The sequence below is a fragment of the Diabrotica undecimpunctata genome, chromosome 4 (genome assembly GCF_040954645.1).
Source record: "Diabrotica undecimpunctata isolate CICGRU chromosome 4, icDiaUnde3, whole genome shotgun sequence".
Taxonomy (NCBI): domain Eukaryota; kingdom Metazoa; phylum Arthropoda; class Insecta; order Coleoptera; family Chrysomelidae; genus Diabrotica; species Diabrotica undecimpunctata.
In genome coordinates, this window is record NC_092806.1 from 105,561,929 (window position 1) to 105,574,237 (window position 12,309).

A 12,309-nucleotide genomic window follows, 5' to 3' on the forward strand; every position below is an offset into this window, starting at 1 on the left:
CTTTCTGATATTTTAATATAATACGATATTTTTTCTACGTTCATTATATTTTTAATACTTTGTTGTTTTTTTCTTTCTGGACATCCAGCCCTAATATCTATTGCGGAATGATTCCCGTTACGTAATATGCATTGTAGTGAGTCGTTATCTAAACATTTCAAATTCCCATGTTCTCCAGCACAAAACCTACACCTGTCATTTTCTCTACACTGTGAACTAACGTGACCATACCGCAAACATTTAAAACATTAAATTAATATCGGTTTATACGTTTCTACCACGTACACTAATTTTTCTATAACTACCTGATTTGGAATAATTTGCCCTTTAAATGAAACATTTATGGTAGATGTAGGAATAAATTCTGCATTTCCCTCAGAATTTATAACCTTTCTATTTATTCTTTTGGCGTCTATAAGGTCAAAATTGTATCCATAGCTTGGTTTAATTATTGACTTCAATTCTTTTAAATCTAAATATTTGTTTACCAACTTAATCACGCCCCTTTTTGAACAACAAAATTTGGTAAATATGCATTAGAATTTTTAATGGCCAAATTTTCTGACTTTATTAGTTTATTTGTACTTGCTCCAAAATTAATTTCTACTTTGAGTTTATTTCTATCTATAACTATTATTTAATTAATATTATTTCGAATTTCCGAAACCGAATTAATTATTATTCTTGCTGTTCCAATGCGATGCAATTTACCTATATTACCATCTTTATTTTCGATATGGACAAAGGTCCATTGCTGGTTTCAGTATACAAGTTTTGTTCGAACTGTTCATTATAGGGCTATTAGTTATTGTAGTTAAATTAAATCTTTTCGTAATTACTGTTTTTGATTATTAGTAATATTTTGACATACCGCATCCTCTGAATATTAATTATTGCTATGTGTTTCTATTACCTGTGTAATCTTCTGAATACTCCCTAATCCGCATGTTTCCGATTCCATTTCCATATCGCCTTCGTTGTTAAATCCCAAAACTTTTCCTCAATCTAGTGATTCAGGGGGTATGTTCCTATTCATATTGTTTTTATCAGCCATTAATGAGTTTATAAAAACCTCTGTAATTTCACTGCTACTCGATACACGCCTAATTCGTTTGAAATATTAACAAGAACTGAAATAGGGAGTAAGAACTACCAACGATTAAGATAATGAGAAATGAAATATAACGTGCTACGAATAATAATTGAAGGGAAGTTAGAGGGCCGAAGACGAGTAGGCAGAAGAGCCATGTCATGACTTCTCAATAGACGGGTATGCACGTTCAATAATTACTAAGAGTGGCGCAGAATAGAGTACATTTTGAGGTGGTGATCGCAGACCTCCAGTAATGGAGGGCAATCAAAGAAGAATAAGTATAAAGTTTAGATAAATCTCTAGATAAGTTTACCCTCGATTTTACCAAACCATGTGTAAAAACATTGATATTGATTTTATTGTTTAGATGAAATAAATTCAAAAACTACGACCTTAACAAGAAGAAATCTGAAATTTGAATCGGTAGCCTCTACCCTTAGCCAAGAAGAGGAAGACGATATTCCTGGTAAAAGATCAGATCCAGGTCCAGATAAGGTCTCGGGTAAGTTTAGGTTATAATTTGTTTGAATCATGTACCTAAGTATAAACATGAAAACTTTTCTTTTTAGACAAATCAAGTCTGAAAATAAAAGTTTATCACAAATGAGATTAAAGTTACCATCAGTGGCACTTGCATGTGACAGAACTGGGGTGTCCGATCGTGCAGCAGCTATAATAGTTAATGCTGTTTTGGAAGACACGGGTGTTATATCAAAAGGAAATGCAACAATGACAATAGATAGAATGAAAATCAGAAGAGCCCGAACATCACAACGAGAACTTTGTATGGCCAAACCCACGGAAACACCTGCTATTATAGGATTATTCTTTGACGACAGAAAGGATCGAACACAAATTTATGAAACAACTGCAAATAAACGCCGGTGTATTACAGAAGAACATATATCTCTTGTTAGTGAACCAGGTTCTCAATATATAGGACACGTCGTTCCAGAAGGTAGTTCAGCATTAAATATCAAAGCATCAATTATAGTTTATTTACGCCAGAATTTTAATTTAAATGACTTAGTTGCTGTTGGATCAGATGGAACGGTAGTAAATACCGGAGCAAAGAACGGGGTAATTCGTTTGTTAGAGAAAGAACTAAAGCTACCCCTGCAGTGGCTTATTTGCTTATTTCATTTTAATGAGCTTTCCCTGCGGCATCTGTTTAAAGAAATTGATGGCGAAACTTCAGGTCCTTGTGGACACAAAGGTTCAATTGGGAAAAAACTGGAATCCTCCGAAAATCTTCCAGTAAAACGGTATAAAAGAATAGAATCAGATCTATCACAGCTAAATCGCAACGGGTCTGATTTAAGTACTGATCAACAGTATTTATTGGACATAGTGCAATCAGTTGAAACTGGTAACGTATCTGCTTCTTTGGCCTCAAGAAATCCAGGGAAACTGTCACATGCTAGATGGCTTACAACAGCTAACCGAATTATGAGGCTTTATGTAGCAACCGAAGTTCCAGATGAAAGTCTTTTTCTGTTGGCAACTTACATTTCCAAAGTTTATGCCCTCTTTTGGTTCAGAGTGAAACTTCGGCCGTCATGTACTGACAGATCAAGACACTTATTCCAATTAATCAAATCATGTAGCACACTACCTGAAATGGTTAAAAAAATTATATATCCCGTTATCCAACGTAATGCATTTTTCGCTCATCCGGAGAATATATTGTTGTCTATGCTTACGGATGAAGATCTCAAATACAAAGAACTTGGCATACGACGTATTCTAAAGGCGAGGAGGGAACGTAGACAAACTATACGGGAGTTTAATATCACTGTGCTACGTTTTGATGCCGGCCATTATTCGGAGATGATATCTTGGTACAAATTAAGCGCTACTGAACCACCACTGACAATGAAGATGAATATTAATCTTGATTTAATATCTGGTATAAATACTTCTGATTTTCCATTATTACCTAGTAATACTCAAGCAGTAGAACGTTGCGTTCGCTTAGTAACTGAAGCGTCAGCTGCAGTGTGTGATCAGAGTAATTGCGATGGGTTTATTAAAAACCGGATTCAGTCAAGACAAATGTTGCCATATTTTGAAAAAAAATTTGACTATTTTAAAAATAGAAATGAATAATGTTAATCAGTTTAGTTACCTACTAGATCATTTTTGAGTTATTGTTTTGTTTTTCATTATTCTGAACTTAAAGTTAATAAAAATGTTATTTAACTAAATACCGTCTTTTTGTTCCAGTTTGCTATTTTTCAGGTCACTTGAGGATGCATTAAATGTTAAAATTTCAATTTGAGAATTGTTAGGTTATTTCCTACAATCTTAAGCAGCATAATAAAATATGTGTCATGAATGTCTTACAAAAATTTAAAAAATAATAAAAATTATCTTAAAGGCATATCAGTTCATATATTCTCAAATATGTCATCCTCTTGAGGAACCTCAGGATATAAAGTCACCTGTTTTATTTTTTGTATCCTACTTGGTTTTGATTGTAAGAAGCATATTTTTTCAACTATGACACAACGGTATTCAACTTTTTTTTATTTTCGATCATTTTCGTTCCACCCTAATATACATTCTTTTAATGTTTTTAAACATATTTTTTGAATCTGATAGACATATTTGTGTAACAATTTAATTAGTATATAAGTAAATATATAAACTCAAAAGTCGTATTTTGCAAAAATAATGCAAATACAGTATTCCTGAAAAAGGAGTGCCTTAAAATATGTTAAGACCAACTCTGTATATTGCGTGTAAATCGCTCCGAACCTATCTAAGCAATGGATTACAAGGGTCGTTTATAGCCAGCAATTTTTAAAAGTCAACCAAATATTTTGATACTAATACAGTCAATTAAATTTTTATACACACATCTACACGAGTAGACAATCGCATAAATCTTATAATTTAAATACACGTAACTGTATTCCGTATAAAAGGTCTTCCGTATATACCTCCTTTTTGGATGCCTGCATATAAATTGGCCCTTACAATAAATTACGATAGAGTTGTTTTGCAAGCAAAGCCGCGAGGTGTTCACGTGTAACATCCACGGCTACTAGATTCAATGCCTTTGTGTGCAATAGAGTGACGTACACAAAAGAGAACAAAAAATACGTACCTGAAATAAATGAGACACACCACGGAGTGTAGCAGCATATTTACGAGATGATACCCCATGGGCTCTAATTGCCCGAATAAATAGTTCCAACGGAACGTTAGAACGCAAAGAGGGCGAAAGGATTTGTGGCTTTGTTCCTGAAACAATGGAAAATTGGTCGTTAGTATATAACGCTACTTTTTGCGGCCAAACTAATAAACTGTACAAACAATAAAATCAACGCAATAAAATTTCATTTAATATGTATAAGAGATTATTATCATACATAAAACACATAGTATAGTATATTGTTGTAACCTTCACACATTTGTATTTTTTTGTAGAATGATTTCTCTTTTTGATTATCTAAACAATAAAAAATGATTGTAACTATCTTACTTAACTTAAATAACTACTGTTTTTAGAGGATAACCCTTTGCTAAGATTGGTTGGTCGTAGCGATAAATTTATTGTACAGCTTTGTAATATATCTAAAGAATCATCGCAAAGATGCAAAAAAAAAGAAATATAATATAAAAATAAACTGATTTAAAGTCATATAATAGACCAATCAAGTTAGTACAAATCAAACATTTTTTCGTCACAACTGTATAGACGGGTTATTACAAAAAGACTCTCATCTAGAAGTTCATCAGTTTTTTTCCATCAGTGGAACTATTTTTAAATAAACATTCAAAACGTCAAACTCATTATTTTGCTCGTAACTTAAAAATTTGTCTGTTTAGACATTTGACGTGAACACACAACTTTTTCAGATAAAAAGATACACAAAATGGGATATGTTAAATTAAAATCGGATAATAAACAAAAAAATTATTGCAAAATGAACAACAAAATCACTCTTTTTGAATATTATTAACAAGTATGTTATTGTTTATTAAAATTTGTTTTATACCTGAACTTAAGGGTCTTATTGATTTGGAATTGTATGCAAAAGATAGGACGGATTGGTTAAATAGTTTTTCCGAAATTTTACTTGTTTTTTTAATTTTTTGAACAAAAGTGCTAATTTCTATGGCTTTTCCAGATAATATGATTAAATGAATCTCCATAATCCGTGGCTTATTTTTTTTTGTTAAGACAGATTATACACTCATGGACAAAAACATCGAATATTTTGGAATATTCAAATTTTTTTTTGTAGTCACTATTATTTTAAAATAATTTTAGATTACCGAGAATACTTATATAGTAGGCTGATGTATTATACTAAACTGGTTTAAAATATTTTGATGTTTATTTTGACGTTTACTCAGTGGTTAGTGTCATTCGTACATTTTATCATAAAAATCCTTCTTCACATGAAGGAAAAATCATACTAATTCAGTTATTTTTAGTTTAATTTATTAAGTTTAATTAAATATTGTTTTTATTTAACTAAGTTTAAAATAAGTATCCCACCAATTCGACACTGCGATAAAGCCCAAGTAGCACATATTGTAATTTTGTACGAGGAAGGATATGCACAAAAAGATATCGCACGACGTCTCAGCAGAACTGAATCTATAGTTTCGAATACTCTAAAAAGGTACCGCGAAACAGTAAATTTTGAACGAAGACCTGGTCAAGGACGCCCAAGGTGCACAACCGCAATTGATGACCATTTTTTGGTTCTTAATTTTATACGAAATCGTTCATTGACATCGTTGCACCCCAGAAATGAGCTATTAAATGTTAGACAAGTTAATGTGAGTTCACAAACAGTTAGACGAAGATCAAAATAAGCAAACTTAAAGCCCAGACGCCCCGCCAAAGTTCCACGTCTTGTCCAAAATCATAAAGCTCGTCGTTTGGAATTTGCAAGAACACATATTTAGTGGAATATCGACAACTGGAAAAACGTTCTTTTCACTGATGAGACCAGAATCCTATTATGGAAGCCAGACGGTCAAAACTACGTTTAAAGAAGAGTTGAAGAACGATTCGCCAGCTGCAGTCTCGCCCAGAACGTTTGTTTTGGAGTTAATGGTATAATGCTTTGCGAAGGTATTAGTTGGGAGATACGTACCGCACTTGTGGAAGTAATTGGATGGACGACTAGTGATTCTTACGTTTAAAAAATCCCGCAAGATCATGTTTTGTCATATGTTGGTTATATTGGATATGAAAGATTCACGTTAATGCACGATAATGCTCGACCACATGCCGCTGCCATAGTGAGTAATTATATTAACGAGGTTCAAATTCGAAGATTGGATTGACCACCGTTTAGCCCGGATTTAAATCCGATAGAGCACATGTGGGATCACCTAAAACGCAGCATACGGCAAAGAAATCCCGTTCCAAATACGATAGAGCAGCTTCGACTTGCTGCAGAGGATACATTGAATGCAATTTCCTAAGGATATGTCCAAAATGTACTTGCAAGCATGCTGAGAAAGATACAAGCAGTAATAAGAGCTAGAGGAGGGAATACTCGTTACTAATCATGCACTTCTTTCAGTTAAAAGGACTTGTTTAAGCAATTTAAATTATCATTTAAGTTTAGAGTAAAATAACCTTATTTACCTAATATTAAACATTTATTTTTTTCACTACATATTAGTGATACTATTTTACAATAAACGACTTGATTGACACGAATTTATTCTGAAAAAACAAAAACTGGAAAATTCCAAAATATTCGATATTTTTGTCCATGAGTGTATTATTTTAAACTATGAAAAATAAGTTTAAAAAACTTATATTTCGCGCACCCCGTACTAAACCGTAGCAACTCAAAATATTGATATTTTACAGGAGAGCAAAAACAAAATATTTGTTTTGAAACCTTTAACTACAAGAGCTAATTCTATTGCAAATATATTTTAAAATTTAAAAACCGACCCTGTTTATCTATCTAACCTATCACTGGAACATGTTTTACAACTTTTTTTAGTTTCGTTAGAATCGGTGTTTTGAGAAGATCGTAATTAGCTGTTTATTATTTGTTGTTCCCAGTGGTGTACAAAATACGCCACGCATGTAATAATGTAAGTACATCTTTCAATTGTCTTTTAGTCATTATGGCACAAAATATATTTTATTTTATAAACAATACTTTTTCTCATGTAGATAAAAATTTTTATTGGTAATTTTATTTTTCAGCGTTATAAATAATTTCAGCATATTCCTGTCACATCAGACACTTGGGCTGATACAAATTCAAACCCGGAAAGTCCAATAAATGTCTCCAGCATATCCCTACGATAAAAGTACGCAAGACTGCGTACCTTGGACACATACTAAGAAATAATAAATAAAGTCTTCTGCAGGTCAGCATGCAGGGTAGAGTCGATGGCAAAAAGGGAATAGGTAGAAAGAGGAAGTCATGGCTGCGAAATATTCGAGACTGGACAAACATGACTGTAGACGAATTATTCCACGTTGCAAAAGACAGAGAAGCTTTTAAAAATGTGGTCGCCAACCTCCGTTAATGGGGACGGCATAGGAAGAAGAAGAAGCATATCCCTATCTTGTCTGACAAGGCGGGGATATGCTGAAACGATTCATAACGCTTTATTGATACCGATTCGAATAAGGAAAGTTTAACGAATTTGTCCTCCTGGGCCATATATTTGGCCATTTATTTCAACAAACCGATAGCAGCTTTTGCTAAAAAATTGTTTGATGACTCTGTCTGTTTTTCAATGTGCCTTCAGTAAGTTGTCGTTCCATCGTTTTTGTGGTCTTCCTACTGATCGTATTTCTATTGGGGAACCGTCTCTGCCGTCTTTACTACTCTATCTGAGTATATGATCGTTCCATTCTACTCTTCTATTTCTTACCCAGTTCTTGATGTTCTCCACCTTGCATATACGTCGTATATTTGTACTGCTAGCTCTGTCCCATATTGTCTCACCATAAATTTAACTGTTTTCATCTCTACTGTTTCTAACATCCTTTTGTCCTCTCTGTGCCAGGTCTTGTTATTGCCGTGTATGTCATTATTGGTCTAATGACTGTTTTGTATAATTCTGCCTTTCGTTTCTTTTCCGATATTTTTATTTCTCCATGTTGTTTCATTCAGGCAGCCTGCGGCACTTCAGTTTCGGGCTTTCCATAGGTACATGTGATGCCTAGATATTTAAACTCCATCACTTGTTCTATTATCTGACCTTCCAGCTTCAATTTACATCTTAGTGTTATTTCTTATTTCTTTCTTATCTTATTAATATCTTATATGTTATATGTATATATAAATATATATTAGTTGACATAATTCGTAACATAATAAAATGACTAACAAGGGAGTTTTGTTGTCGTGGTTGTATATTCTGGAACGTGTGGTAAGAAGAAAACGAAAACTTTGCTTGATCAATAAATCACTCTTGCGTTCGCACTAAAATTAATTTAATGCAATTAAATAAACTGTAATCAAATAAGTCATCTCATGAACGCACCTGAAAAATACGACAACGTCAAAATTGAATACTGTAACTGCGTAAAATTTAGTAAAAGTGTAATACACTGACAAAGTTATCTGTAAAAGCGAGATAATGAAGATAATACGATATAATTATTATATTTTGTTTTAAACCTAAAAATATACGACAGCTTCTTTAACTTAAAAAATTTCCTTGTAAAATACCTTTTGATAACTAATTTATTTTACATTTGGTGGGTAATTCCCAGAAAGATATTTGAGAAACTAGATGTCACAAAGACAGAGATATTTGATAGTAGATGTATTCAACTTTCTTTATAAAAACTCTATTACAATAATTTCATAAAGGTAGTGTATCGCTGTACAGGAAATTCGCAAGACGCTAAAGTGAATATTTGTTACCCGTACTCATATTTCCCTGACTGAATTAAATTCCAGCAAGCAACTTTGAGTCTATTACAAATACGGTGTGATTGGAAAATCCCCTCGGTGTCAGTAATTAAACTAGAAATCTCTCGCTCTATAATTTTCTAAGCTGTTCTGTCACTGACGAGCAAGTTCAATGAATTCAATATTAAACTCACTTAAAGGGTAAAGGGGTTAGTTCGCCCCGCGTTGTTAGCTAAACGACAGCGAATTCACTTTAAGAATATGTATTGAACCTGAGGAAATGGTTACGCCTGAATGGGGAATTGATATGGAATTATTATAGAGGGAAAATATTAAAGTACAAACGTCTTTGTTGCAGGCTCTTCAAAGTAAGTTTTGTACATTGCTTCTTTGATATAGGCGGAAATATCCGTTTGATTTATGTAAACAGTTTAATAACCATTATATTGCTTTGAATCGGCACAAAGACAGTAGGTATATATAAAGCTCTTTCATATTTCAAGTCTGTTATTTTCAATCAATATTAAGCCAAGTTATTTGCTTTGGTTATAAATTAGGATTTATTATTTGCGGTAGCTCGTTTCCATTCATTGTTCTTTTCTGCTACTATTTTTGGTCTTCTTCCTATTCCTCTCAGCAGTGTGCGACTTTGTAACCCTTTTTATTGTGCTATGTTCAAGAGTATTGTAAATTTATTCTCCAAATGCTGCTTTGTATTGTGGGCGTGTCCAGTAAAAATATTTCTTTTTTTATTTTATGGCATCTGTCTAAATCGTTTGATAACTCAATGGTCGCTCTAACAATCCTATAAGTCGGTGTTTGTTGAGAATTTATTAAGAACTGTGACACATTTAAAAATATATTTTTTGTATATAACAAAATAATCTATTTCGTTGTGAGTATTACCGTCTGGACTTCTCCGTATTAAATGTCTGTGAGCTTTTTTTAGAAAAAGCAATTTATCTGGTAAATATTATTTTATAGCAAAATGGCAAAAGCCTTTCACCTCTTTCATTGCTACCCGAACTTCGGTGAACCCGACGCACCTAATCGTGTGCCCATTTGTGCATTGAAATCACCACCCATAGCTACGAGAATTTATTAAGAACTGTGACAGATTTAAAAATATATTTTTTGTCTATAACAAAATAATCCATTTCGTTGTGGGTATTACCGTCTAAACTTCTCCATATTAAATGTCTGTGAGCTTTTTTTATAGAAAAACTATTTATCTGGTAAATATTCTTTTCTAGCAAAAATGGCAAAAGCCTTTCACCTCTTTCATTCCTACCCGAACTTCAGTGAACCCGATGCACCTAATCGTGTGCCCATTTGTGCATTGAAATCACCACCCATAACAATGTAATGAGCAGTGTTGCCTCTTATGGCTCTAAACGCATCTTCGTAAAATTGATTTACCTCTTATTCGCTGATAAGTTGATGCTAATGCGAAGATTTTCTGCATCCTTGACCATTTTTTGAAAGAATTTTAACGTTTGTCATTAAACAATATGGCTAAAAGTCAAAACGAATTAAAATTAGAAATATTGCGCCCTTACGCTTAACTCAGACGTACCACTTTCCACCAGCAAAACAGTGGTCGTACGTTGGTTGACTTGTCGATCAAAACGACCACTGTCCGTCAACAATTTTGTGGACGTGCTGTGGTCGAATGAACCACACAAATCACAGAGTACAGCGATTAATTTTGAAGAAGAAGCATTGTTGTGGTTTTACTGCGCCAAAAAAGACGGCGTCGTCGTAATAGACTGTATTGGGTTCATCCTATCATCGAAAATAAAGAGGAATGTCAATTTCAACAACGTTATCATCATTTAAGACTGTATGATGACAATTTTTTTAATTATTTCGAATGAGCAAAAGTACTTTCGATTATTTGTTAACAGAGTTAATGGATAATTTGAAACGAGAAGATACATCCATGAGGACAAGTATTACTCCTGACGAACGCCTCGCAATCGCTCTAATGTCAGTAAATCCATTTTATTATATAATGTTTATTGAAATATTTACACAATAAACATGATGCCGATCAAAAATTTGAGATAAAAGCCACTCCTGGGAAAGTGGTGAAAACTCCGGTTGACTTGGCGATAAAGCTTGTCCCGGATTCTCATGTAGCAAAACCTCCAGGTCTGTTGGAGATAGTGATGCTTGAAGACTATTTCCTTGTGAACATTCCGGTTGAACTCTCGGCGATCGGATCTCGAAATGCCGGATCTCAGGTCGGTCAGTTCGGATACCATAGCGGTCTTCGGGAAACAGCTGTGATCTCTCTTGATATGTATTAGTCGTATTGTAAGCATACCCGTGGTAACAATCGAAACCTCTATCTCTAACATTGTAGGTCTGCATTTGTTCAGAAAAGAGTATTTTTTAATAACATTTAAAATTTCTATTTAACAAATATTTAACAATCACCACCAGCACGACTTTATGCTTTACCGCATAGAAAAGTGAATGACGCTTTGGCTAGGGAATCGCTGTGCTGGTGGTGATGCCGTGCCTGTGGTCGGCTTGTGCTTGTGTAGTGATCGGTGAATTGCCCGTGTGAGCGCAGGACGGGCAGCATCTGCAATAGTTTTGTGGACGGTATCACCCACCGACGACGACAGTTGTTGATACCGACTACAGTCTGTCCGCCCGTCTGAGTGCTACCACGATATTTCATACAAATTGTATACTCTCAACACACAACCACTTTTTTGTGGTTTTAATGTGGTCGGAAAGTGGTACGTCTGAGTTAAGCCTAAAAGGTAACTCATTTTTCGTAGAGTTTAATTATGCTATGATGCAGGGTCTGTCTTAGAAAAGGATTCGGAAAATGCAGCAAAAATTAGTAACTTTGCAGTCAGATATAGTACCTTTGGAAAAACTTCATCATTCATTACAATATTGAGAAAGTTGTTCAAATTGTTGTCCTAAAAGAAGAGATGGATCCAGATGCTGAAGTTGCTTACAATACGCAGTTAGATGTATTTGATGATATGTACTCTTAATATTGAATATTTAGCTCCTTTACTAATAAAGACTCCTGCTGTTTCGGATAATTCCAATAATACAGTAATAAAGTAATTCCAATAATAATAATTCTAATAATAAAATGCCTAAATTTGAATAAGTTAAATTTGCTGGTAAAGATATATCCCTGTGGCCTGTTTCCTATGAAAATTTCAAACAATTTGTGCATAAGAGAATAGAATATCCCAAATCAGGTAAGTTGCAGTATTTATTAAGTTGTATTTCAGGGATAGCCTTGAAAAGTTGTAGCTTAATAAAACCATTTCTGAGAATTATGAGAACGATAAAAAATATTTGTTTAGCCTC

General features: G+C 33.7%; 1 protein-coding gene across 1 annotated transcript in view; it reads right to left on the reverse strand.

Annotated features, from left to right (window-relative positions):
- Positions 1-12,309, reverse strand: part of LOC140439834 (protein O-mannosyl-transferase Tmtc3-like) — a 636,225-nt gene that overhangs the window by 511,147 nt on the left and 112,769 nt on the right. The window contains exon 2 of the mRNA XM_072529987.1: positions 4,206-4,342. Coding sequence (XP_072386088.1) covers positions 4,206-4,342 — 137 coding nt within the window. The remainder of the gene's footprint in view (positions 1-4,205; positions 4,343-12,309) is intronic.